Consider the following 26,402-nt stretch of genomic DNA (forward strand, 5'->3'; position numbering starts at 1 on the left):
GCCACAGGTCAAAGTTGAAGTGGGAGGGGACATTTTTGCCATTTGTGTCACAGTAGGGACATCTCTCTGTGGCTGCAGCATGCTTTGACACACATTACTACCTCCTTAGTGCGTGTGCATTTGTGTGTGTGCGCGTGCCCGCCCGCCCGCTCGCGCGTGTGCTTGTTCGACTTTTTCTGCGGAGCCCCTGAGAGCCATTCGTTCGAGCCTCTTTCTCTCGTGTGCGACAAACTGGTTGCTGGCTGCCATGGTCAACTAGCAACAGGATGCGTTTCCTGAGAGGAAAAGAGGATGGGAAGGGGGGGGGGGTGCTCATATGTACGTAGACCCCTCTTTCTCTTCTCTTCCTTCTCCTGTCTTTCCTTTTTCGTCTTTGTGTGTGTTCTTCTGTGTAAATAGCTCACATCTTTTCCCATGCACGGTCAAACACTGGGTTGATTTGACACACGGCTAAAATAACCTGGCGTCCCAATAGGCTCTATGCAAAGCAGCCATTTTGGAGAGAAGTTGGGTCGCTTCTCACTTCCTTCACAGGTGTTACCAATGATACTAATGAAGGCTCTGTTCCATTCCGGTCAAACAGAGTCAGGGTGCTGATACTGTTCATGTTGGCTCACTGGAAACACTGTTTGAAAGTGTGGTCCAGTTGGGGGTTCCAAATGACCCCTTAAAGGTGTGTAACTCTTGAGAGCATACAAATGGAACCAAATGGACCCTTACGGGTCCATTTGGTTCCATTTGTATGCTCTCAGAGTTATGGTGGTCCCTGAAATAAAATGTTTGATAACCACTGTGCTACATGAAACGGAACAGAGCCTTCATTAGTATCATTGGTGACACCTTTGAAGGAAGTGAGAAGAGACCCAAGTTCTCTCCAAAATGGCTGTTGCGCATATAGCCAATTACGGGCCCATTTAAAATAGACGATCTACATGCTCACAACGCGAGGTTGTGACGCGAGGTTGTTTGCCACTCGCTGCGGCTCGTGGCACAACCCTGAAACAGTGGTAAATCAGCCAACAACCCACTCCCTCTCATAGTAAATGGCTTACATCCAAAACAAATTTTGGCTTTTGGATTTTTGGCTTGCATTTTTTTCAAATACAGAGTTTCTTAAGACATGATACAGTGGACCGTGAAAAACAAAATGAAACTCATCCTCCACAACTCCCAAATCACAGAGAAAACACAAACGCTGCTCCTCAGGAATAGAAAACCACGTTTGACCTCCAGTGTAAGGTCTCTCTCTCTCTCTCTCTCTCTCTCTCTCTCTCTCTCTCTCTCTCTCTCTCTGTATGTCTTTGGCCTCTGTTCCCTCATACTACCCAGGGCCCCCAAAGATTTGGGGAATTTCCTGTTGCCCAACTTTAACCTACTTAGAACGGGTATACATTTTGTGTATCATTATTTTATGCTTTAACTATTGAAAAATAGCAGATATACGAGTGCCGCGCTGCGAGCTTGTAGATCTGCTATTTTTGAAAAATCATTAAAATTAGAATTTGGACCCGATTTTATAAGTGTCTTTTGAATCCTTCTAAGGTTTTTTGAAAAACCCATGTTTCTATGTCAGCGATCTGGCCAGCCATCGTCAAAGAAAAGGTCCTTTTCACTTAAATGGAGCTCAGTTATGTCAGAGGTTCTCAAACCTTTTCATGTGAAGGACCCCCAAAATGATATTTATTTGGCCACGGACCCCCATCTCAAAATATCTAGTTCCAGGGACCCCCCAGAAGCAAAATTTGAGTTACAAACGTTCGCTTTGAAAATACATATATTCAAAGATTTGCACACATTTTCACGACTTTTTCCAAAAATAGCAGATCTACAAGCTCGCAGCGCGGCACTCGGTGCAGCGCTGTGAGCTTGTATATCTGCTATTTTTCAATGTTTAAAGCAGTCAATAATTCTAGGCCCTAAATGGGTTAATAAACAGCCCACATCTGTATCGGCTAAAGAGACTGGGGGGGAGGAGGGACACAAATAGAGACCAGATGGGTGTGGAATCTGAAATCTGAAATAGAGGCAGAAGAGAAGGGGTGGGGGCCGGGGCTGGTGTTAAGGGTTTGACGTCAGTGAGAGACGGGGAGAGGACCAGGGGCAACAAGAAAAGCATTCCTCTAGCTTGTAGGGATGGGACGATATGAACATTTCAGATCACGATCGTTGTGACCAAAGAAATCGCGATTTGCGATATTGTCGCGATAATCAAAATCCATAATCCTGGGGCGGAACATTTGCCAAATAATAGCCGAGGTCGGATATCTTTTGGCAAAGACATTTGATAGAGAGTGGGAAAAAAGACTGTATCAAGTATGTATAGGCCTATTATAAGTACCTTTTACCAGTTTAACACTTAAGTTGCAATGAATTATTCTCTTTGAAGGTCCAAGATGCCATGGTCTCCATAGACTTCCATGTAATTCATAGTGCACGGATCGCGCACGCCCATGCCTAGATCATGCACCACGTGTGTGCATGCTGTTCACAGCTTTCAAACAAAGAAATCCGCTTGGAAATCCGTTCAGGCATTCATGATTTAGCAGCCATTATGTTTTCTTCAGATGTAAACAAACATGGCTGCCATGTTTGAAAGAATGGGTTGGTATGGGGGTTAAACATGCAATTTCGCGATCGCGATCATGCCTATTACATTTCTGGAGGTCCAAAAAACTTTTTTCAAAAACGGCCCAAACTCGGGGTTGGCACAGGGGTGGTACCTATACAAACTCGGGAAACTCGGGGTTGGCACCAGAAGTGTTAAGTGGTACCGGATATGCAGCTCGGCAACTAAAAGGTGAATTGATCCCAGTGCATGACGGAGGATTATATCACGATAAATTAAATCTCCGCGATACGATTATCGTGAGTGTTTTTTATCACGATAAACGATAATATGGCTTATCGTCCCATCCCTATTCCTCTAGTTTGGCTCGTTTCATTTCCATGGTCCCACACAACACACAGGTTGTGGCTGAAATTCCATTTGCCTGTGAAAAGATTTTTAGTGGGAAATTCATGTGGTTGTGTGTTTTGATGTTGAAATGAGGAGCTGGATTACGTAATGTAGTCTCGGTGTAGACCAGGGTTCTTCAACGTTTTCACTCCAAGGACCCCTTAGTTGCGAGAGAGATGAAGCAGGGACCCCCACAATCTGTTCATAGATTCCATATAGTTTCATTGTTTGACAATAATCAGTGTATTTTGGATTCATGTCAATTTGTGTTTTCAGATATTTAACCACTTGAACCGTCAATACTTATAAAACTTGACCTTTCACTCTGTACTTAGTCTGCTCTTTTTCCCCTCTACAACAGAGCTCTTTGCCGAAAATAGTCGATCTACAAGCTCACAACGCCTCACAGAATGGGGCGTTGTGAGCTTGTAGATCTGCTATTTTTGGCTAAAGTTTTCAGAATAAGGACACTAGAGTTCCAGTGGATTCATGCAAAGATTTGGAGGACCCCCTGTAGTAACTCTGAGGACCCCCTAGGGCTCCCGGACCCCCTGTTGAAGACCCCTGGTGTAGACCAACTAAGATTCTCCATCACATTTGGGGAAGTTAATGTCTGCACCATGATAGAATCTGCATTTTTCTTTAAGATTTTGATATATCTCTGATAAAGCGGCACTTCTCTCATTAGCAAATTATTCGTACTTATGGTTGAACCACTCACTGAAAGCTTTCAGGGCCATTAACTGCAGGAAAACGTTAACGTCTTTGTAGATCAACATAAAGAAAATGGAGATAATGAGCCGTTCAGTGTTTAGCAGAATACTCTGTTGGTTGTTTCTGCCAAATTCACAATGCATTTTTGTAATGAGAGCCACACGCAACAAACAAACTATAACCGAGCCCTTACTAGGACTGTCACGATTTTGACATTTCACGTGACGATTAATTGTCACTCAAATAATTTGCGATTAACGATGTATTTGTTTTTGTCGTTGACAATTAGATTTCTGTTTGGCTTGTAGGCTATGAAGTTGCACATGGCAGATATGACACATACCTAAATATACGAAGAAATAACTGACATGTTTGAAAACCTTATACTTTATAAAGAACATTGATGGTGGAAATAGCCGATCTTCAAGCTCACAACGCGTCGCAATGTGAGCTTGTAGATCTGCCATTTTCACTATTTTTATGTCTTTCAACATGGAAACGATTATGACGACGATGACAAAATAATCAATCATGTCAACTAATCGCGATTAGAGGATTATGTAATAATTGTAACGGGCCTAAAGTCGTATCTTCTCTCTTCTCTCCAGTGAGGCGGTATGGGAAAACATGGCACGAATGTGCGTGAAGAACCGCCGGCTGGACGTGGCCCGAGTCTGTCTGGGGAACATGGGTAATGCCAGGGTGGCACGCTCACTGAGGGAGGCCCAGGCCGAGCCTGAACTGGAGGCCCAGGTGGCAGTACTGGCCATGCAGCTTGGCATGCTGGTAAGACCAATGAATTAGCTGTCAATAGTAACTACAGCAATGGCTCCTCGAGCTTCCAGCAGTGGTGTTAAAACCGTTAATCTCAAACTTTCACATTTCAAGGTCTCCCCTTAACTCTTAACCCTTTTTGTGCCTATCCCGGACAAGTTCGGCGTTTTTTCAATCCAATACAATGTTTTTTTTTTGCTATTTTACTTACCCTGAGCTGCTTGTAGAGATGTGGGTGGTCCTGGCTCGTCCTACGCTTTCCAACGAGTGATTCTAGATGGTCCGACGATTTATTCCATTGAAAATGGTTTAAAATAAAGTTTAGAGCCCCCCCCCAAAAACTCAATCTATACTGTCGGCAGCGCTACGTATTCCGGGGTGCCTATCCCGCTCTAGTCCGGGATATTTAATAAAATGAATTAATTAATCGGAGGCCTCAACGAAGCCCCGGTCTAATTTTCCATCCATGCCCGGGGCCGCGATTCTGTTTACATCGGCCCGTAATCGGGCAACGCCGCCGCACCGCGCCGCCCACTCCAATACAAACTCACATCTTTAGAGACCTTTTTCTCTGAACTGTGTTCCCAGTGCAGCGACAACGTTTTTTTGCGGCTAAAATAGCTTCAGATCGGGCTTCTAAAAAATGAAGAAGCTAATAGCTAACTGTTAGCTAACTTCCTCCGGTCTTCATCCATAACAGTGGTTGCAGTGAAATCCCAAGCCACTACTGCCTGTGTCGACGGAAGTTAGAGCGAAGGCCTATACAGAAATGTCAGGCACTCTAGCGGCACCTTGTGGCCCCTGGCATTAAATCAGTTAACAGTGTACACATAGAACCCTAGCAGGTTAATTTAGTTCCATTTGTACACTGTCAGAGTTACATACTTGTATGGGTCAATTTAGACCCCTCTAAAGGAACCCACAGAGTCCCTGGAATCCACTTTGAGAACCACTGGTGTAAAACATACTCAAATTAATATTTGACTTAAAGGACAACTTTGTTTTTTTTACAACAAGGGTTCATATTTTAGATTGTAATTAGAGAAAAGAAAAAGTGAGTGTTAAAATGTTTTCATTTGCTTCGTTCTATTGTTTTATCGCGTTTACCGTGCTAAAATGTGGGGCATGCGTATGCATGGGGGCATGCATACAAGTGGCTAAATATGTCTTTTTGGACACAATAAGCCAGCAGTTTCTTTATTGCTATTTACAGTAACACTTCTAGCCCCCATAAGTCACATCCAACCATGAAAGGTTGCGTTGTATCTTGGGAATGGGCTTATTCTGTGTAAAATTACACATTTAGCCACTTGTACGCATGCTCCCAACCACTGAAATAAGAATCTCTAAAACAATAGAAAGAAGTAAATGAAATAATTTTAACACTCATCTTTTATATTCTTTAATTACATCTAAAATATGAACCCTTGTTGTAAAAAACTAAAGTTGTCCTTTAAGTAAAAGTTTCAATGCTGCAGTGTAGAAATGCATTTTCAAATGTATAAAATGAATACAAACATTTAGAAAATGGCAGACCTACGCGACACATTGTGAGCTTGTAGATCCGGATTGTCTATTTTCAAATTACACCATCTCAGTTGGCACCACTAGAGGCTGGGGATAGTCTGTGTGCTCTGTTGATTTATTGAATTACCAACTGATACACTCTGCAAACTAAGGACTAATGAGCACCACACAATGTACAATATCAGTCATCTTAGTATTGTCCCACATTTCAACATCATGTCAAAAACGTGGTCCATTTAGTATAACGGGGTCAAGGAACAACTGATTAACTGACACCAGAAGCTCTATAACATCTTGATGGAGGTATGTGTGCTCCAGTGGGCACATTTTCTAGTTTTCTAGAGAGGTTTTCTATAACAGTGGTTCTCAAAGTGGATTCCAGGGACTCTGTGGGTTCCTTTAGGGGGGTCTAAATTGGCCCACACAAGTCTGTAACTCTGACAGTGTACAAATGGAACCAAATGGACCCGCTACACTGTCACATTGTTTTCACTAGTTTTCCGGGGCAAACAAATTGTCTCTTTTGGGTCACGAGCTAAAAGCTTTGGGAACCACTGCTTTCACAGGACGACGCGGAGAAGCTGTATAAGAGCTGCCAACGCTACGACCTCCTCAACAAATTCTACCAGGCCTCTGGCCAGTGGCAGCAGGCAGTGGAGACGGCCGAAAACCACGACCGCATCCACCTGCGCACCACCTACTACAACTATGCCAAACACCTGGAGGCCATGGGCGATAAGAGCCTGGCCCTCACATTGTAAGACCCAGCAGCAATAAGTCAGTGTTTTTCAGCCTTTTTCATGGTCCATTGTTGTCTCCACCAGCCGAAGGCATGGGGGAGAGTATGTTTTCCCCTCCGTCCGTCCGTCCGTCCGTCCGTCCGTGCGTGCGTCCTCGCAGTTTGTTACCACCTAATCAGTCGCCGTTGGCCTGGTCGCTGCCAAAATGAGCACACACACTCCCTGGATGCCAATTCAGAACCTCTGACCCACATTTTTCAAATGGGCCTTTTCTAGCGCCACCATGAGGCCGATGTTCGCAAAACACATTTCTGTACACTACTCTTACAGATTTTGTCCAAAGATCCTACAAATCGGTAGGCAGTATCTCGACAGTCATGTGATCGACATGGATCTGTCCGATTTTGCATATTCCATCCTGATTGGCTAAGATTAGCTTCCAAATCAAGTTTGTAGGATTCAGACGTTTTGAACAAAATGCCTCAAATCACAAACGCATAGTGCAATTATCATGAAATCGCACACACACATTCCCACTAGGCCGAGGAAGGAATGCCACGTCAAAATGTTCAAATCAGCCCCATGGTGGCGCTATAACAGGCCAATTTGTGTTTTTACCTATAACTCCACCGATCAGTGTCAAACTTTGTACACGCACTCCCTAGAGACCAAGGAAAAACCTTTTCACTGCATTTTTCACATCAGCCTTTTATAGCGCCACCTTTGGGCCGACTTATGTAAAACACATTTTTGGATATTACTCCTTCAGATTTTCTCCAAGAATAACACAAATCAGTACACAGTATCTCTATAGTCATGTGATCAAGTCTGATCTGTCTGATATTTCATATTCCATCCTGATTGGCTAATATTAGCTTCCAAAGTTTGCAGGATTGCCCCCTTTTTGAACAAAATGCCTCAAATCATCAACGCAGCTTGCGATTACCGTGAAATTTGCCACACATATTCCCACTATGTCAAGGAACTTAATGCTACCCTTTTCACATTGGCCTGTTATAGCGCCACCAGCAGGTAGACTTTAGCAAAACACATTTTTGGAACACAATGCCTCAAACCTGCATGCAGCGTCCGACTGCCATGAAAGGTCTAAGGTGAAGAACATATGCCACCCTTTTTACATTGGCCTATTATACAGTAGCACCACCAGGACGCACAGCCTGGTGGAGACCTGTGCTCGGAAGAACACTGCTTCTAGTTTATTCTGCATTTGAGTCACGTACCACCATTTGATGAGATTTAGCCTCTCAGACCCAAAACGTATACAGTATATATTATTTTGTTATCGTTGGATAAGATTTTGTCCACGATTTCATGCTGTGTTGATGTTGGTGCCATAGGAGAGATAACAGGCCAATCAAAATAACAATTCTTCTACATTCTCTTAAGGGCCATTTATAGTTACGTATGCTTGATTTTGTGTACGTTTTGGGTGAGAAACTACGTACGGTAAATCCGTCGCCATGCATAGTAGACATGCACATTATTTATGTGCAGACCCGCTCTCCGCTCCAATTCTGCTCCCGTTGAGGCCGCGCGCCACATGAAGGTGGTTCTCACACGTGTAAAAACCGAAGCATTTAGCCAAAATATGTAGAACCACAGATTTCTTTTTTGACCCGCCGTGATGTTTGGTATAAATACGTGGTAACAGTCTGGACTGGTTCTGCTGTTTGTCAGCAATGTTATTGCGGTAAATGGCAACTCCGCGAGGGTACAAATTTAACCACATGGATGCGGACCCGGAGTAATTATAACAAAACACACGTACACCCGCTCATATATTGAACATAATTCCCAAGTAATAAATGAACCGCATCATCATCTCTTCTTGTGACTTGTGTGCCTCGCTGTCTGTGTGTGTGTGCACGTGCGTGCGTGCGTGCGTGCGAGTGAGTGAGGAGTCGAGGCGTCCTCTTCAAGTGGTTGTGTAACGACCTTTTTTCCGTTTCTTGATAAAATATATTTATATTGGGACACACAGTTTGAGAACCGCTGTCATAGAGCAGAGTTAAAGTAATTTTCATCACTACTATGTTTTATGACGGTGGCCGTGGGTACTTCTTGCTACGGATATACATCTTGTACGTTCAGTCCGTCCAGTTGGGAGCTGTCCGTAAGGGTCCGTATACAGATCTAAATCATCCGGAGTACGGAGGCTTGGGAGTCAGACCGGACAAACCGGACGAAATTTCTCTCACCCTCCGTTTCTTGTCTATGCATGGTACTTAATTGTGTAGACTTCTTGTACGTAAGTAATACAGATGTTTAACAATAATTTAACTCTTGAAACCAAATGGATCCGTAAGGTCTCCATTTGGTTTCATTTTATGCTCTCAAGAGTTAAAGATCTATAAGGGTACATTTGGTTACAGACTCTACATCATTTAGTTGCGGACCACCTGGAAATAAGTGATATGGTATTTATACTGTTGACCATGGCTGTATTGGAGGGTTGTCCAACTGTGAATGTCTGTTTCAGCTATGAGAAGTCGGACACCCACAGGTTTGAGGTGCCCAGGATGCTCCAGGAAGATGCCTTGTCTCTGGAGATCTACGTGAACAAAATGAAGGACAAGTATGTCTGGGGAAACGCTGGAGACACATCGATTGCAATCCTTAATTTGCGTCGCGATTAAAATGGTCTGGGGTCTTCAACGTTTTCAGGCCAAGGACCCCTTAGTTGAGATAGAGATGAAGCAGGGACCCCCCACAACCTTATTAAGATTCCATATAGTTTCATTGTTTGACAGCACGATCATCAGTATATTTTGGATTCATGTTAACGTGGGTTTTCAGTTATTTAACCACTTGAACCGTAAATACTTAATACACTTGACCTTTCACTGTACTTAGCCTGCTCTTTTCCCTCTCCAAAGCTCTTTGCCAAAAATAGCCGAGGCGTTGTGAGCTTGTAGATCTGCTATTTTTGGCTAAAGTTCTCCGAATATGGACCCTAGGGTTCAAGTGGTTAATATAAAAAAGGGGAGAAAAAATGTGTTTCTATCACACAACGATTTGGAGGACCCCCTGTAGTAACTCCGAGGACCCCCTAGGGGTCCCGGACCCCCTGTTGAAGACCTCTGCTTTACGTGATTGATCTTTGTTATGAATGATATGTAGGAAAACGAACCATTTCTCCCATCGATCCAGGAACGTCTACAAGTGGTGGGCCCAGTACCTTGAGAGCCAGTCAGACATGACCTCAGCGCTGCGTTACTACGAGCATGCCCAGGATTACCTCTCCTTGGTCCGAGTCCACTGCTATGTTGGGAACATTCAGAAGGTAACGCACTGCGGGAAGATTGGGTGGTGTTGAATGCATTTATTATTTTGAAAGATGATGTTTTATGTTTTGCTTTTGCTCGGGTGGCGCAGTGGTAAAGTCCCTGCCCACCACCACGGAGGTTGAGGGTTCAAATCCACCGTGGTGCATCCGGCTTCGTCAGGCGTCTACACGAACGCAATTGGCCTGTGTTCGGGGGAGGGATGCCGAGCGGGGAGGGTGATAAATGTAACTGCACGACGTGCACGTACAGTACTCCTACGGGCTGGGGGCGGTACCTGTCAGCAGGGAGTGTTGGGCGGGAGGACTTGGACGAAGGCTCTACGTCCTCCTGGTGGGGGCTCCTCACTGGCAGTCGCATAACGACTAAATTGAAAAAAAAAAAAAAAAAAAAATTGTCTACTCTGTTTCTGTATCGTGTGTAAAGAATACTGTACTGAAAGGTCAAAACGAGATATGAAATGCTTCAACCAACGTTGCTTCAACGCTGTCTTGCCTCTGTCTTAATTTGAGTACACAAGTGTGCAGTGATGTTTATGCATCACGGTATGCGATGACACAATGGCGTGCATGCTGATGGCCTACTTACTACTTATTTGCCAGGCATCCGAGATAGCCAATGACACGGGGAACAGGGCTGCTTCCTACCACCTGGCCAGACAGTACGAGGGCCATGATGAGATCAGACAGGCGGTCCACTTCTACACACGAGCCCAGGCCTACAACAACGCCATACGGCTCTGCAAGGTAAACAATAGTACATCTACTAGCTAGTAGCTACAGTAATATGCACCATAACATCAACACACCATCCAGATGTACAGTATTAGCAAAGGTATGCTGTTATTGTTTGACTATGACATTTCTAGACTATTGATTTTAAAGCTCTCCGATATGATCATACATGTAATCTTCCCATCCCAATCTTTAAGCATGCTTTCCATCGCGTCTGTGTGTTGCTGCATCTGTGTGTTGCTTGGCAACCAGTCTGCTAAATGTCACTGAAGAACTACATTGCTTGGCACATGAATTGTTTGTTAATATTTTTGGGGGCTTGTGTAAACATTGCCTAGTAAAGGTTGTTACAGTTTTACAAAAGATTTAGCCACTCCGCTCTGTGTCCACCTAACAATGCCCCTTATGCTTTAAAGCTATACTGTGTAAGATGCTCAACTAGTGGTCAGTAGCCCTATAGCAAACCGCGGTCGCGTTCGCGTCTTTCGCCCGTTTTTCGTACCTTCACACCCCCGCGTCTGCCTCCACAACGCCGAGAGCTATCTTTAGAGGGGTCCCTGGTTCCTGTGCGTTCAGGCATTCCGGAGAAACGGACTACTTCACCCTGCCTGGTAGGCGAGATTACCTTTTGAGTAAAGAGACACACGGGCGACTACAAATATGGCGACCCCACTTCAAGATGCGCTGTGATTGGCCGGTAGTGTACCATGTGTGCATGATCGGCGATGTGATTGGGCAACGTATACACAACGTATACAGATGATGCAGATTACGTCATTTTGGCGCGAAATCCGGTCCACGGCCAGGATCATAGAAAACATATAAAGAGAAGGCTTCAGAAGCTGAAAATAACGGAGTGGGTGTTCTAAAACTTTAGCGATTTAACAGTTAGGACAATTTTAAGATTTGTTTTATAAAAAAAGTTACATGGTACAACTTTAACACTACTATAACGGCTCATCTGCACTGCCAGTGACGCGAGCAATGCAACACAAGCCATGAAATCTCATTAAAATACATTTGTTTCAATGAGACCGCCCTGACATACCACGAGCGACAACGCGTCGTGCAGTGACGTCGTCCACCCCTCCTATATTCGCTCAGCAGAGTCTATCTATGGTTGTGCTCAAAATTCTTCTCTGAAAATCAGTTTTATAGGCTAAATAATTCAATGCTAAATGCCACTTTCAACGTCACTTTCACTTTGAATTATTCTACTCTTAGTTACACCTGAAAACATCTGTAATCAACTGCAATCGACTAATCAAGGGCTTAAATAGCATCAGATGTGCAATCTGGCCTGACCAGAAGTTTGTTGACTTGTTGACTTTGATTAGAGCAGTTAGAAACATGGCTAAGTCTAAGGAATGGTCAGAAAAGTTCAGAGGAGAGATTATTGCTTTGTATAAAAAAGGAAAAGGATATAAAACAATTGCAAAGACACTGAATGTTCCAGTTTTGAGCATAGCTCACAAGTTCTACGTCAAAGGAACAGTGGCTACACTAATGAACATTTCTTTCAGAGGGGGTTGAATAATTTCGAGCACAACTGTATCTATGAGCGAGGTTTCGTGGCCATGTCCCGCCTCCCAAACACTTTATTACTATTCTTTTATTTTTATTTGATTGGTTCAGGCCACGTCGCAACGCAATGGCTCGACGCTCCGTATGAGGACGGCTTTTCGCGCGACAACGCGTCGGAACGCTCGCTCGCTGGCAGTGCGGATGGGCTGTAATAATTGTAATGTGTTACTTTGGGCAGGGGTGTCGCACCAAATTCTGGGCCCCGGGTACAAGGATTCACTGTGGGGCCCCTGTGCTTTAACTATTGAAAAATAGCAGATCTACAAGCTCACAGCGCGGCACCGAGTGCCGCGCTGCGAGCTTGTAGATCTGCTATTTTTGAAAAATCGTGAAAATGTGTGCAAGAAACCTATGTCAAGGACCCCCAAGATGATATGTATTTGGCCACAGACCCCGATCTCAAAATATTTAGTTCCAGGGACCCCCAGAAGCGAAATTTTAGTTGTTTAGATGTTCGCTTAAAAAAATACATATATCCAAAGATTTTCACACATTTTCACAACTTTTCAAAAATAGCAGATCTACAAGCTCACTGCCGCGCTGTGAGCTTGTATATCTGCTATTTTTCAATGGATAAAGTTATTAGGGCCCCTCCACCTTGGGCCCCAGTAACTCAGTCCCACTTTCCTACCCCTTGTGACGCCCCTGACTTTGGGTGTGAGCAGGAGAATGGCTTGGACGACCAGCTGATGAACCTAGCTCTGCTCAGTAACCCAGAGGACATGATGGAGGCGGCGTGTTACTATGAAGAGAAAGGAGACCACATGGACCGGGCTGTTGCACTCTACCATAAGGTGTGTCCCAATTAGGGCATTCACCAACTATTCGAATATTCGAATATCAAAGTCACTATTCGATGTTGTTCACCGAAGTCGAATATTCGCTTATTTTTATCGTTTTCTCTTTAAGAAATATATAGTTTATAAAGCTTGGCTAAGATAGGAAGTCATAAGAATGAGATGTGAATGCCCCTGGTGGATGAATTTGTTAATGCTCTATACCAGGGGTTCTCAAACCTTTTTAGGCCGTGATCCCCAAAATAAACATATATGAACTGGGGACCCCTACCCTGACAAGCACTCGGTCCCGCAGATGAATATTGTGAAAATAGCAGATCTACATGCTCACAACGCCTCGCAACGCTAGGCGTTGTGAGCATGTAGATCGGCTATTTTCACAGTGTCCGCCTCTTGCTTACTTAATATTTGCCAGTTTAGCCAGTCCTGTCGAATATATATTCGAATACTTTGAGGTCGAATAATTCGAATACTAAAAATCACTATTCGTGAATGCCCTAGTCCCAATGCTCTGCCATGTGTGTGTGTCCTTCAATGGTTCACACCCAGACAGGGGTCATCAATATGTCTGTACGTGGACACATGTCCGTGGCAAAGTCTTGGCAAATTCTAGATTTTGCCTTTTACACACCATTATCATGTTCTTATTCCGATCATAAGACCCGCTTACTGAATGTCAAGACTCCAGGTTTACTTCAAAATATGTATGACATGTATCTACTGCAACACTATGGCATATTATGGGCACGTTCGGAAATGCGCACTCAACGCACTGGTGTGCCATGTTGTCGTTCGTTTATTCGGTGCACTTGGTGCGTTGTCGTTCGGAAATCCAGTGCGCGGCGCACTGGTGTGTTGAGTGCACGCACTCACCAACCCTACTCAGAAGATGGGGTTAGGCGGTGTGGTGCGGTGGTGCGGTGTTTTGATTGGTTGGCTTTCATCGCCATGTCTCGAGCGCTTCTCAGCTGTGAACAATGGAGCAAATGACAGCAAAATGCAGCATTTACAGCTTTATTGGTCGTTTGGGCTTGATAGTTTCACACACATCAACATGTAAACTAACAGCAGGTATGCCAATGTTATGAATTACATCTCCTTTCATTATCAACGTTACTTTAGCAACTGCTGCTTTTCAGAAAGTTTACCTTCAGAGTTCAGAGTGAAAAAGCACACAGCTGCCTCTTAAAACTGGTCGTTCGTAAATAAGCCACACTGAACGCACTCTACAACGCCACGCCCACTGCACTCACTACACCGAGCACACACCCGGTGCGGGTTTCCGAACGCACCCTAGGAGTCCAACTAGAACTAGTGGTTCTTAACTCAGAGAGTGTACAATCTCAGAGTTACTGACCTGTTATGGTCATTCAGGGCTAGCTCTTTATGTGTTTCTGGTAATATTGTTGTCCACACATTTTGTATGTTCTTAGCAAAAATTGCATTTTGACAAAATATTCCTCCACAAGCCAACATAGTATAGTGATTGATGATCCCTGTTCACTCAGTATGTCAGACATGCATGGCATTCTTAATCCTACCACAAGGGGGTGATAGATGACCAGCTCAACAAAACCTGGACAAGAGTAATAACAGAACTTCCAAACAAGGATACTGAGTCACATAGTTAGATTTAGTTATGTTGTTCTCAGCATTATCTAAACATTAAAAACAGATTGCTGTAAATGGTAAATGGTGTTGCTCTGCCTATGGTTCTTGTATGTCCATTTTTTTAAACCCATTTAGGCCTGGGATTATTGAATGCTTTAACTATTGAAAAATAGCAGATCTACAAGCTCACAGCGCGGCACCGAGTGCCGTGCTGCGAGCTTGTAGATCTGCTATTTTTGAAAAAGTCGTGAACATGTCTTTGAATATATGTATTCTTAAAGCGAACGTTTGTAACTCAAATTTTGCTTCTGGGGGGGTCCCTGGAACTCAATACTTTGAGATGGGGGTCTGTGGCCAAATACATTATCATTTTGGGGGTCTTTCACATGAAAAGGTTTGAGCACCACTGACATAGTAGTCCCTCAAGAACAGACTAACTGAGCTCCAGTTCAAGTGAAAAGGACCTTTTCTTTGACAATGGCCAGCCAGATTGCTGACATAGAAACACAGGTTTTTCCAAAAAAAAACATAGAAGGATTCAAAAGACACTTATAGAATCGGGTCAAAATTCCAATTTTCACGTTTTTTCAAAAATGGCAGATCTACAAGCTCGCACGAGCTTGTAGATCTGGCTTAAAGCAGGGGTGCCCAAAAGGTAGATCATGATCTACCAGTAGATCACCAAGGGTGTGCAGGTAGACCACATGACATGCCTCTAAATATATAATTAAAATATAAAAAGAATACCGGTATGTCAATATGACATCAAGAAGGGCCTGTCAGCTCCCTTCATGGCTTCTAAAGTAGGCAAACCTCCAATGCAATACTTTGTTCAAGAGTCAGTAGCATTACAATGAACCCCAAAACCTACCACTTCCATACAGAATTGGATGAAGACATTTCCCACAGTAGCCTATGTCCCATTTATTTCCCCCTTGTAGTAAGTGTGTTTGTCTAAAATGTAACGCCAGTGCTGCTATTCCAAAGCCCCCCTCAGGCCCTCAGCTAAAACATTTTGGATGGGTAGATCATCCTGAGCTAGTCATTTTAAAAGTAGATCTCACGTCAAAAAAGTGTGGGCACCCCTGGCTTAAAGCTACGAACCGAAGGCACACAAAATGAGGTTTGGACCTTCACGCATCTCGTCTGTTTCAGGCAGGTCATGTGTCCAAGGCACTGGAGTTGGCCTTCGCCACGCAGCAGTTCTCAGCGCTGCAGTTCATAGCCGAGGACCTCAACGAGAACTCTGACCCTGCTCTCCTGGCGCGATGCTCGGACTTCTTCATCAAACATGACCAATACATGAAGGCTGTGGAGATGCTGCTGGCAGCCAAGAAGGTAGGGGCGTGTGTGTGTGTGTGTGTGTGTGTGTGTGGGTGTGGGTGTGTGTGTGTGTGTGTGTGTTAGGGCATTCACGAATAGTGATTTTTAGTATTCGAATTATTCGACCTCAAAGTATTCGAATAGTCGAATATTCGACAGGACTGTCCAAACTGTCAAATATTAAGTAAGCAAGAGGCGAACATTGTGAAAATAGCCGATCTACATGCTCACAACACCTCGCGTTGCGAGGTGTTGTGAGCATGTAGATCTGCTATTTTAACAATATTCATCTGCAGAGCCGAGTCACATTAAATGTAGACTTAAACTTAGACTTCAGTCATGTCTGTTTCTCTGTCACTGTTGGTGTCGTTGTCACATGCACGTTTACACAGTATTCTCTATGTGTGTGTGTGTGTGTGTGTGTGTGTGTGTGTGTGTGTTTGTGTGTGTGTGTGTGTGTGTGTGTGTGTGGTGTGCCTCGTCAGTATCACGACGCTCTGCAGCTGTGCGTGGACCAGAATCTGACCATCACGGAGGAGCTGGCGGAGAACATGACCGTCACCAAAGAGTCCAAAGACTTGTCCGAAGACGCCCGCAAGGACCTGCTGGAGAGGATAGCCGACTGCTGCATGCGCCAGGGCAATTACCACCTGGCCACCAAGAAATACACGCAGGCTGGCAACAAGCTCAAGGTTAGAAGGCGGTGTGTGGTAAATGCTTGTAGAAAGGTCGGCATATGTACAGGAGATAGAAAAGACATGGCTATAAGTCTTTTTCTCTCCACCTGTGTTACATTAGCTCCCTTTCCAACTACAAAAAAAGGTTGGGCTTAACTAAAGCAAACTATAGCCTATTAAATTGTGTCTTAAATTCCACATAGCATTCAAATCATCTGTAACATCTATTCATGGGTTGCATTAAAGTCCTAAACCGGCCATATTGAGGACCAACACAGGTGTTCAATTTGTCTGATTGGCATAGAACCAATGTTCTACGTTAATCAAAACACCTGTGTTGGTCCTCAAAATGGCTGGTGTAGGACTATAAATGCAACCCATGAATATGCCATGTCTGTGTATATACACACAGTATAAATGTCAAACACCATAGCTAGATATTTTTTATTTAATTTGTAACAGGCCATGAGGGCACTTCTGAAGTCCGGTGACACCGAGAAGATCATGTTCTTCGCCGGCGTGTCTCGTCAGAAGGAGATCTACATCATGGCTGCCAACTACCTGCAGTCTCTGGACTGGCGCAAGAACCCAGACATCATGAAGAACATTATTGGTTACTACACCAAAGGCAGGGCACCGGAGCTGCTGGCTGGCTTCTATGAAGCCTGTGCTCAGGTGGGATATCGCCGCATTCAGGACGGATTATTCAAGTGCCAGTTTATTTACCCATTTAGAACGGGTACACATTATAGTGTATTATTATTTTATGCTTTTACTATTGAAAAATAGCAGATATACAAGCTCACAGCGCGGCACCGAGTGCCGCGCTGCGAGCTTGTAGATCTGCTATTTTTTGAAAAATCGTGAAAATTAGAATTTTGACCCGATTCTATAAGTGTCTTTTGAATCCTTCTAAGACTTTTTGAAAAACCCTATGTTTCTATGTCAGCAATCCGGCCAGCCATCGTCAAAGAAAAGGTCCTTTTCACTTAACTGGAGCTCAGTTAGTCAGTTCTTGAGAGACTACTATGTCAGTGGTGCTCAAACCTTTTCATGTGAAGGACCCCCAAAATGATATGTATTTGGCCACGGACCCCCATCTCAAAATATTTAGTGCCAGGGACCACCCAGAAGCAAAATTTTAGTTACAAACGTTCGCTTTGAAAATACGTATATTCAAAGATTTGCACACATTTTCACGACTTTTTCAAAAATAGCAGATCTACAAGCTTGCAGTGTGTGAGCTTGTAGATCTGCTATTTTTCACTGGTTAAAGCATTCAATAATTCTAGGCCTAAATGGGTTAAGAACGCTTTCCCAACATCTGCCTCTCGTTTTGTGCCCTTGTATTTGTTCATTTAATTTCCTAAGCAAAAGTGTGTGTGCTTGCCTGAGCAGCATGTTATGACCCTTTTTTGCGACGGTAGGTCGCATTTACTATAAAAACCTCCAGATCCCGTGCGTGCGTCGCAGTGCGTTACACCCTCATGTGCGTGTGACACCTCATCCCAGCTCAGCTGAAGGATATAGCTGACCTGTTCTGACGCCACAATGATGTTGCAAAAGAATTCCGTATATGGACATATTGTGTCACTTGCAAATTAATTCCTTCCTTGTCCCTTTTTTGCCCATATATATGGAGATCCCTGATGTCATCAGTATTAAGCCCATATCTGTGAATGCCCATATATGGACATTGTGTCAGTCTCATGTGGTCTATCATATGACTAGTGTAGAAAGTACTTGCATATAATGAGTGGAATACATGTTGGAGAAACTAAGAACAATGTTTTCTAATGTTCGTCCAGGTTGAGATCGATGATTATCAGAACTATGAGAAGGCGCTCGGTGCTCTGACGGAGGCTTATAAGTGTCTTTCTAAAGCCAAGGGTCGCAACCCCGGAGAACAGGAGGCCCGAATGGCTGACCTGCAACACAAGATCACCCTGATCAAGAAGTTCGTCCAGGTGCGCAGGTGAGAGCATCGCCGTCTTTTAGCCTTGTTTCATGATTTTAAATGTGGCGTCTTTACTCCCTTTAACACCCAAGGGGCCAAACTCGTTCAGTAACGAGATAAGGCCACTGGAGGTCGCTGTGCCAAAAGGAGTTGTCTCGTTCAGGAACGAGACAAAGGGTTAACTGTGCAGCGTGCTGCTGCGCGCATGTTGTGTTCCCTGTGAAAGACCCTGGTCCATACGTCATACCGTGGCTCGCAGAGAAGCAAAATGGATGGTCTAGGCTGCATTGACTTCCATTCTAGACTGAAACATAAAAACAGCTTTATCTATGAATAAGGTGCAAAGAACGCCAGGGAAGCAGAGATCTGCCTGTTTTCACGGCGACACTTTACCGCGATGGTCGGCCCCGGTTTGGATTTTAGTTTCGCGAGCGTTTGTAAACAAATGGATTATCCTCCTCAATCGTCAGTGGACACTCACGTGCACACGCACGAAGCTTCCGAGGCTCTTCAAAATTAAAGCGTAAGTGAACGACGGCAGCAGCAACAGCTAGAAATGTTAGAAACCTTGGCTTCCCATGTGTTAATAGGTATAAAAGCTGCCAATCCAAAGCTAGTAAAAAAGACAGAGATTGAGACAGACAGTAACTGCAACACAGCAAGGGTAAGAACTGTGGCCTCAATCAACCGAGTATACTTTGTTACTCATGGACTCAAGTAAGGAAGAACACAGTGGTGTTTTATTTATTTACTTTCTGGGTCATCTCCAGATTAGGGATGGGACGATAAGCGATATTATTGTTTATTGTGATAAAAAAAAACACTCACGATAATCGTATCGTGGAGATTTAATTCATCGTGAAAGCGTCCTCCGTCACGCACTGGGATCAATTCGGTTTATTGGCCGAGCTGCATATCCAGGACCACTTTTAAACCCTCTATAATTTGTAAAAGGTACTTATAATATACGTACTTGATGCAGTCTTTTTTTTTCACTCTCTACCAAATCTCTTTGCCATAAAATTGCGACGCGTTGTGAGCTTGTAGATCTGCAATTTTTTTGACAAATGTTCCGCCACAGGATAATAATGGATGTTGGGGATATTTTGATTATCGCGTTAATATCGTAAATGGTGATATCTTTTGGTCACAATGATCGCGATGTGAAGTTCTCATATGGTCCCATCCCTCCTCCAGGTTGTACGAGGAGGACCCAGGCGAGGCGGTGCGGCTGTGTGAGGCCTTGCTGGAAGAGGCGGAGTTGGACCCGGCTGTCCGGATCGGAGACGCGTACGGCTTCCTGGTGGAGCACCACTGTCAGCAGGGCAGCTTCCAAGTCGTGAGTCTTGTCTGACTAGACCAGTGTTTTTCACCCACTGTGCCTGGGGACCTTTGGTGTGCCCCTGAGAAGGGTCAAGTGTGCCCCTTGAAACTGCTTGAAAGAAAGCCAGTATTGTATTTATCATTTTAAAAACACCATGAAAATTCACTTTTCCTATTTTAAAACCTTTTTTTGGGGTCCCACTAGCACCTTCTATCCTCACAAAGTCCCATTTCTGACCGTTTGTGTCTTTCTCTGGTTTTGGGAAGGTGGAGGTTAAAAGCATCCCACGGGTTCTCAAAACAGGCTGTCCAGATTTGCTGCCGTTTGTGACGTCATAAACGGCCGTTTTTGAAGGAAAAAAAAACATTAAAAAAAAGATTTTTTTTTTGGGGGGGGGGGGGGGGGTGAAGCAGTTAGATAAACAATATGACATAAAATACTTTTTAAATGCATGGTGTATCACCTTTAAACTGGTGAAAACAGCCGATCTACGAGCACACAACGCCTCGCGGTGCGAGGCGTTGTGTGCTTGTAGATCTGCTGTTTTCACTACTGTTGTGCCACAGCCTTGTATGATGAAGCAGGGCTTTACCTCGCGAAGAAACGTACAAATTTGAAACTTGGAGATACGAGGTTTCTTCCCGACAGTGACGATATTTACACCCCTGTATTATGTTGGTGTGCCCATGGATTCTTGGGACATGAAAAGTGTGCCCATGCAGAGAAAAGGTTGAAAAACACTGGACTAGATCAGTGGTTTTCACACTTTTTTGACTCGGGCACCCCTGTAGATAACGTTTTCATCCACGGCACCCCTGAATTACAATGACAATTTTTTTAATCATATTATGCGACGTCAATATGCACATCTTTCCACCTGGGATACAGTAGGCTATGTCACCGAGAAATATCCGTTTAGTGCATTTAACCACTTTAACCCCAGCATCTCTATTCTAGGGGGAAGGTTCACCAAAAATAGCTGATCTACAAGCTCACAACACGTCACACTGTGACGCGTTGTGAGCTTGTAGATCTGCTATTTTTGGTGAAGAGAGTTGGCCGTAGATGGAGAAAGAACTCATCGAGTACGGCACAGTGAAGCACAGTGAAGTGATGTTGATGTGATATGAATTCCAAATATTATCAGATTATTCTGTGACACCCCTAGACTGGCATCAAGGCACCCCGGGGTGCCACGGCACCCACTTTGGGAAACCCTGGACTAGATAGATACCAAGTTACCCAGGATTCATGCCGATCAATAATACGTCTGCATGCAACCAATCGTGCCAATTGAAATGCTTGTACATCCGACCAAAGTACTTATAATGAGTTGAATTTCATGACTTTCAAAAATAGCAGATCTACAAGATCTGCTATATTTCAATAGCTAACCAATTGCATGCAACCAATCGCTAGCTGTTTTCAACAAGGATCATAGTTATGGCTTGAGGCCAGTGGTGAAAGTGAGCCGGAACGGCCGGAACCCCCGTTCCGTTAAAACATTCGGGGCCGGAACGGAGTTCCGTTAAGAAGAGGAGAAGCCAGCTGTCAAAATCCCATGTTAAATAACCAGCTACAAACGCACGTCCAGGAAGAAAACAATAGCCTATACTAAAGTCAGATTAACATACAGTACACAAGTGTTAATAGTTATATTTTCTGATAAAGTGCTTCTAAATTATTCCCGTGGGTTTGTGTAGGTCAGTGTGATCCAGTCTGTTTGCGTTTCAGTGTTTGTTTGACACGGAGCGAGTGGGTGGGACGTTCGCGAACGAATCGAGTCTTTTGAACGGCTCTTTGAAATGAACGATATGATTCGGTTCACAGTAGGGAGCCGTTCCTTTCTAATGAACAGTGGTGGGAAAATTACTCAATTCCTTTAGAAATATCAATACTGCAATCAAGTAGAAGTTTGGAATGTTAATGTACTTGAGTAGTAGAAGTATCAAAATGTAGGCCTACGTCTTTTGAACGGCTCTTTGAAAGGAACGGATCCCAGAGATCCGGCTCACTTCAAAGAGCCATAAATCCCATCTCTAGGAGGACTCGTGTCTGTGCCTGCATGCGGCAATACATGCAGAATAGACCAAAATGATTCAATTCTGCATCTGGAAATGGGAGATGTAGTGGAGTAGAATTAAAAGTATTGGAAATACTCCAGTAAAGTAGGCTAGGCTATACTTAAAACCTGTACTTAAATACAGTACTTTAGTAAATGTAGGTCTACTTAGTTACTTTAGATAACTGGTTATAATGATATTAATAATAATATATATAATAATATAATAAATATAATAATATATATATATATATATATATATATATATATATATATATATATATATATATATATATGCTTACTCTTCTGTATGGAACAATGAACAATATGAAGAGGCTTATTATAGAAGGGCAGCAGGTGGGCCTCCCAAAATGCAGTTTTCTTATGCCTCCCAAATTTTTTCCGGACGCGCGGCTTCCCACTTGGGTCGCCGCGCGGCCAATTTATGACAGTTCCGGCAAGAATTTCAAACCACTTTCACCACTGCTTGAGGCTAAATGAATGCAGCCCCACCTCCTGTGGCCGTAAGTGGCGTCATTTGGGCCTAGCATTTCTGAGCATTTAGGGGGAAAAAGTAAGTCTCTAGCCCATTCCTGTCAAGAGTTATGATTTTTTAAAGAATTAACCAACTGCTCACTGGAGTTTAGGTTTCACGCAGAGACCAGCTGGCGACAATTGAGTTGATTGATTGGAATGTTAAGTGATCATCTATCTCTCTCTCTCTTGTCTCTCTCTCTGGTTGTCTGGCTATGAATATACCTGTACATACCTGCAATATCCGAACTGTACTCAAAGATTACACATATTAGGCTTGAAAATTAATGATGTTAACTCACTTAGCGCCGAGCGACTTTCGGGGCGACTAACTAATGATGGCGTTTAGTGCCGAGCGACTCGGAGCGACTTTTATATAAAAGCATTGTTTAAGCTTTTAATTTGGGTTGATAGACGGAGCGGAACGGTTAGCTTACCTTCGACTAGCATACAGATGAAAACAGTGAAAAAAAAGGATACGATTATGACGTCACCTTTAAGCCATAGCTTCCTGTTTACGTAGGCCTCTGTTAGCCGCTAGGCTCAATGCAAACCATCCGACCCTCACGTAGCTTCACTAGGTCGGATTTTGATTCGGAAACTTTCTGTGTGGCATCTATATACGTTCCGATGCCCATACCAATGGTGGTTTGAGACGATCAAGCACGAATTGAGCAGTATTGAGCTCAAATGGCGGCCCGCGGCCTGTCCATTGAATGTCAATGGAGAGCATGTCATTGTACCATCCTGTTATGTCATGAACCTTGTTTTTTATTCTGACTTAACATGGGACCATGGAAAGTCAATGGGCTATGGCTCACTCTAGTGGTCATCTTGTGGCATCTGCAGGCAGTGTACCTGTTTATGTAATGTGATTTTGGGGATTCAATATAGCTATTTCCTGGCGTTATAAGCGCAGATTCATATTGAAATCTGGCTCGCTCGGCGCTAAGTGAGTTAAGAAAATACTTTTTCTAAATTTCAAAAAAATAATAATTAAAAAGGTGTTTAAAATGTAAAGTATAATTATTCACTGATATTCCCTTATTGTTATTAAAATAATTATTGTCCTGCATCAAACACAATGTTTTGTAGCCATTTAGAAATTATAGCAGAGATTATCAAATGGTTTATTCTTATTGGCACTTCTTAAGCAAATATCTCTCGTACCAAATTTCTTGCTGCAACTGCGATACCAATAATGAAAGGGCAAATGTCAAACTACGCCTATGGAAGTATTGTTTCTAATAATAAAAAATAAAAAAACTGTATGTGTGTTTCGCTGCATGTCAAATAGTAGGCCTATCTATACAGCTATCTGCATCTCCTTGTTAGACTGCTGTGTGGGGAATAAACACCCGAAACTGAAATAAAAAACACCCAAAACCGGATAAAACCCGACATTTTTCACGTGCGTGGACAAACTCCATTCCTTGCAACACCCTAGATATTGGTCAAATTACGCCTCTGAGTTCTGTGGTGGAATTCAGATCAATCAATAATCATGAGAAAATGAGGAGACAAGACAATTATATTAGGTGGTGGTGGTGGTGGTCAAGTTTATGTAACATGATATCATGGACAGAAGTACAATTATCACTCTGGGCAGTGGTAAATGAGTTCTGCCCAGAAGAATGGTCAAACACTAGAGTTACACTGGGTGGCTTCAAGGCCTCTGGAACGAGCTGTACCATAACAAGATAGGCTTTACCAAAACAATAGTTACTGAGGCCCACTGGAGGCCTCTCTACTCCTAACTATCAGGTATTAGTATCATCATAAAGACCTAGATATTAATATAATCAATGAACAGTGAACACATGATCTACCCTATAACGTCACACATAATCAATCACGATAAACTCTAATCTACGACAGTTCCAATACTCTTCACCCCCCTCCCCCTCCCTGTGATCTCCAGGCTCACCGCAAGCTCGAAGAACTGCAGAAGCTGCTGCCCTCCTCGCTGGACGTGAGCTTCTACGTCACCCAGGCCAGCCTGGACGCCCTGCAGAGGGCGGTGGGTTTACCCGTGGGACGGGGGGGACACCTCCCCGGCCGGGCGGACCGCGGGGACAGCGGCGGAGAAGAAGAGGACGAAGTGGAGGAGGACGAAGCCTTGGAGTCTCACCACGGCAACTGACCCTGAGACTCTGTCTTAAAGCTCTTTATCTCTGATGTATGTTTTTATGGCTAAAACTCTAGGCATGGCTGGCAAAATGACCAAATTATGATCGGCTAACAGTAGCTTTTGGCTATACTGGCCCATACAGGGTGAATGACAACAACATCCTGTCTACGGTCATGTGACCAAGTGATGACATCACGCATGCACTGACACAACAGAGCCCTTTACAATACAATGGAGCTGGATCTGGGCACTTAGGGGGGGGGGGGGCTCTGGCGCCATCTAGGGCACCGGATGTGTTTTAAACCAGCAGCGCTGCTGCTGGTACAAATCACAGCTGCTAGCTAAAGCTGTCATTTATAACGTCTTTTTTTTATGATTATATTTGGGGAATTTCCGCTTTTTATATCGACGTTGATCGAGAGACAGGACATGTTTGAGAGAGAGAGGGGGGAGGGGGGGGGGGGGGGGGGGGAGATGACGTGCAGCAAAGAAGACCCTTGGGTCATACCGTCATATCCAAACCCGGGCCAAGGACTATAGCCTTATTTATGCGGTATGCACTCTTACCAGGGGTGCCACTGGGGACCCCAATAACCTTTTTTTTTATCAACCAGCTTCAGATGACTCTAAACACCGTCCCACAAGGCTCAAAAGGCTAACCAGAGCCATACATGTTTCATAGACTTCAATAGACTATATATTTTGTATTATTAACTATTATACAAGCATTTTCTATGTGCAAAGAACAAGGGAAGCCCAAATATTTTGTATCTAGAGGACGTTTTCGCAAATATTTCATTTCACGCAACTATTCGGTTACGTTTTAAAGCCACTCTGCTGCTTGCCTTAACCCATTTAGGCCTAGAATGATTGAATGCTTTAACCAGTGAAAAATAGCAGATATACAAGCTCACAGCGCGGCACCGCGAGCTTGTAGATCTGCTATTTTTGAAAAAGTCGTGAAAATGTGTGCAAATCTTTGAATATATGTATTTTCAAAGCTTCTGGGTGGTCCCTGGAACTACATACTTTGAGATGGCGGTCCGTGGCCAAATACATATCATTTTGGGGGTCCTTCACATGAAAAGGTTTGAGCCACCACTGACATAGTAGTCTCTCAAGAACAGACTAACTGGGCTCCAGTTAAGTGAAAAGGACCTTTTCTTTGACGATGGCTGGCCAGATTGCTGACATAGAAACATAGGTTTTTCAAAAAACCTTAGAAGGATTCAAAGTAAGCAATTTATCATGAGAGGGAGTGGGTTGTTGTCTGATTTACCCACTGTTTCAGGGTTGTGCCACGAGCCGCAGGCGAGTGGCAAACAACCCTGAAACAGTGGGTAAATCAGACAACAACCCACGACCTTGAATGGTAAATTGCTTTTCTACCACTTTTCCCATATACATGAAAGAAAACACAGTTGTAACTTGTAAGGATCTTTAGTTACAATCATTAATTGTTTCAGCGCAGTAAAATAGTCCCACAAACACAACTTTTCTAGTCACCACCAGATGGCGCCAACTCCATACTGATCCATATTTAGATGCATCACTAGCTTGCTGCTAGTCTAGCGTCAGTTAGAAGCACAGTTTCAGCCGCAAATAGAGGATGGTCGCTTCCAGAAAAGCATAGGTTCAGAGAAAAGGGTCTT

At 43.7% G+C, this 26,402-nt stretch overlaps 1 protein-coding gene across 1 annotated transcript in view; it reads left to right on the forward strand.

Moving 5' to 3' along the window:
* The window catches only part of ift140 (intraflagellar transport 140 homolog (Chlamydomonas)), a gene marked incomplete at its 3' end in the record, with an annotated part of 88,350 nt that extends 63,588 nt beyond the window's left edge, over positions 1-24,762 (forward strand). Inside the window, exons 20-31 of the mRNA XM_080747512.1 lie at positions 4,279-4,456; positions 6,538-6,728; positions 9,212-9,307; positions 9,883-10,015; positions 10,619-10,762; positions 13,000-13,128; positions 15,898-16,080; positions 16,551-16,757; positions 17,205-17,417; positions 18,551-18,717; positions 19,897-20,038; positions 24,541-24,762. Of these exons, the coding sequence (XP_080603638.1) occupies positions 4,279-4,456; positions 6,538-6,728; positions 9,212-9,307; positions 9,883-10,015; positions 10,619-10,762; positions 13,000-13,128; positions 15,898-16,080; positions 16,551-16,757; positions 17,205-17,417; positions 18,551-18,717; positions 19,897-20,038; positions 24,541-24,762 (2,005 nt within the window). The remainder of the gene's footprint in view (positions 1-4,278; positions 4,457-6,537; positions 6,729-9,211; positions 9,308-9,882; positions 10,016-10,618; positions 10,763-12,999; positions 13,129-15,897; positions 16,081-16,550; positions 16,758-17,204; positions 17,418-18,550; positions 18,718-19,896; positions 20,039-24,540) is intronic.
* Between the last annotated feature and the right edge of the window lie 1,640 nt (positions 24,763-26,402).

This window comes from Nannobrachium achirus, assembly GCF_963921795.1.
Source record: "Nannobrachium achirus genome assembly, chromosome: 18".
In the NCBI taxonomy this organism is placed as follows: domain Eukaryota; kingdom Metazoa; phylum Chordata; class Actinopteri; order Myctophiformes; family Myctophidae; genus Nannobrachium; species Nannobrachium achirus.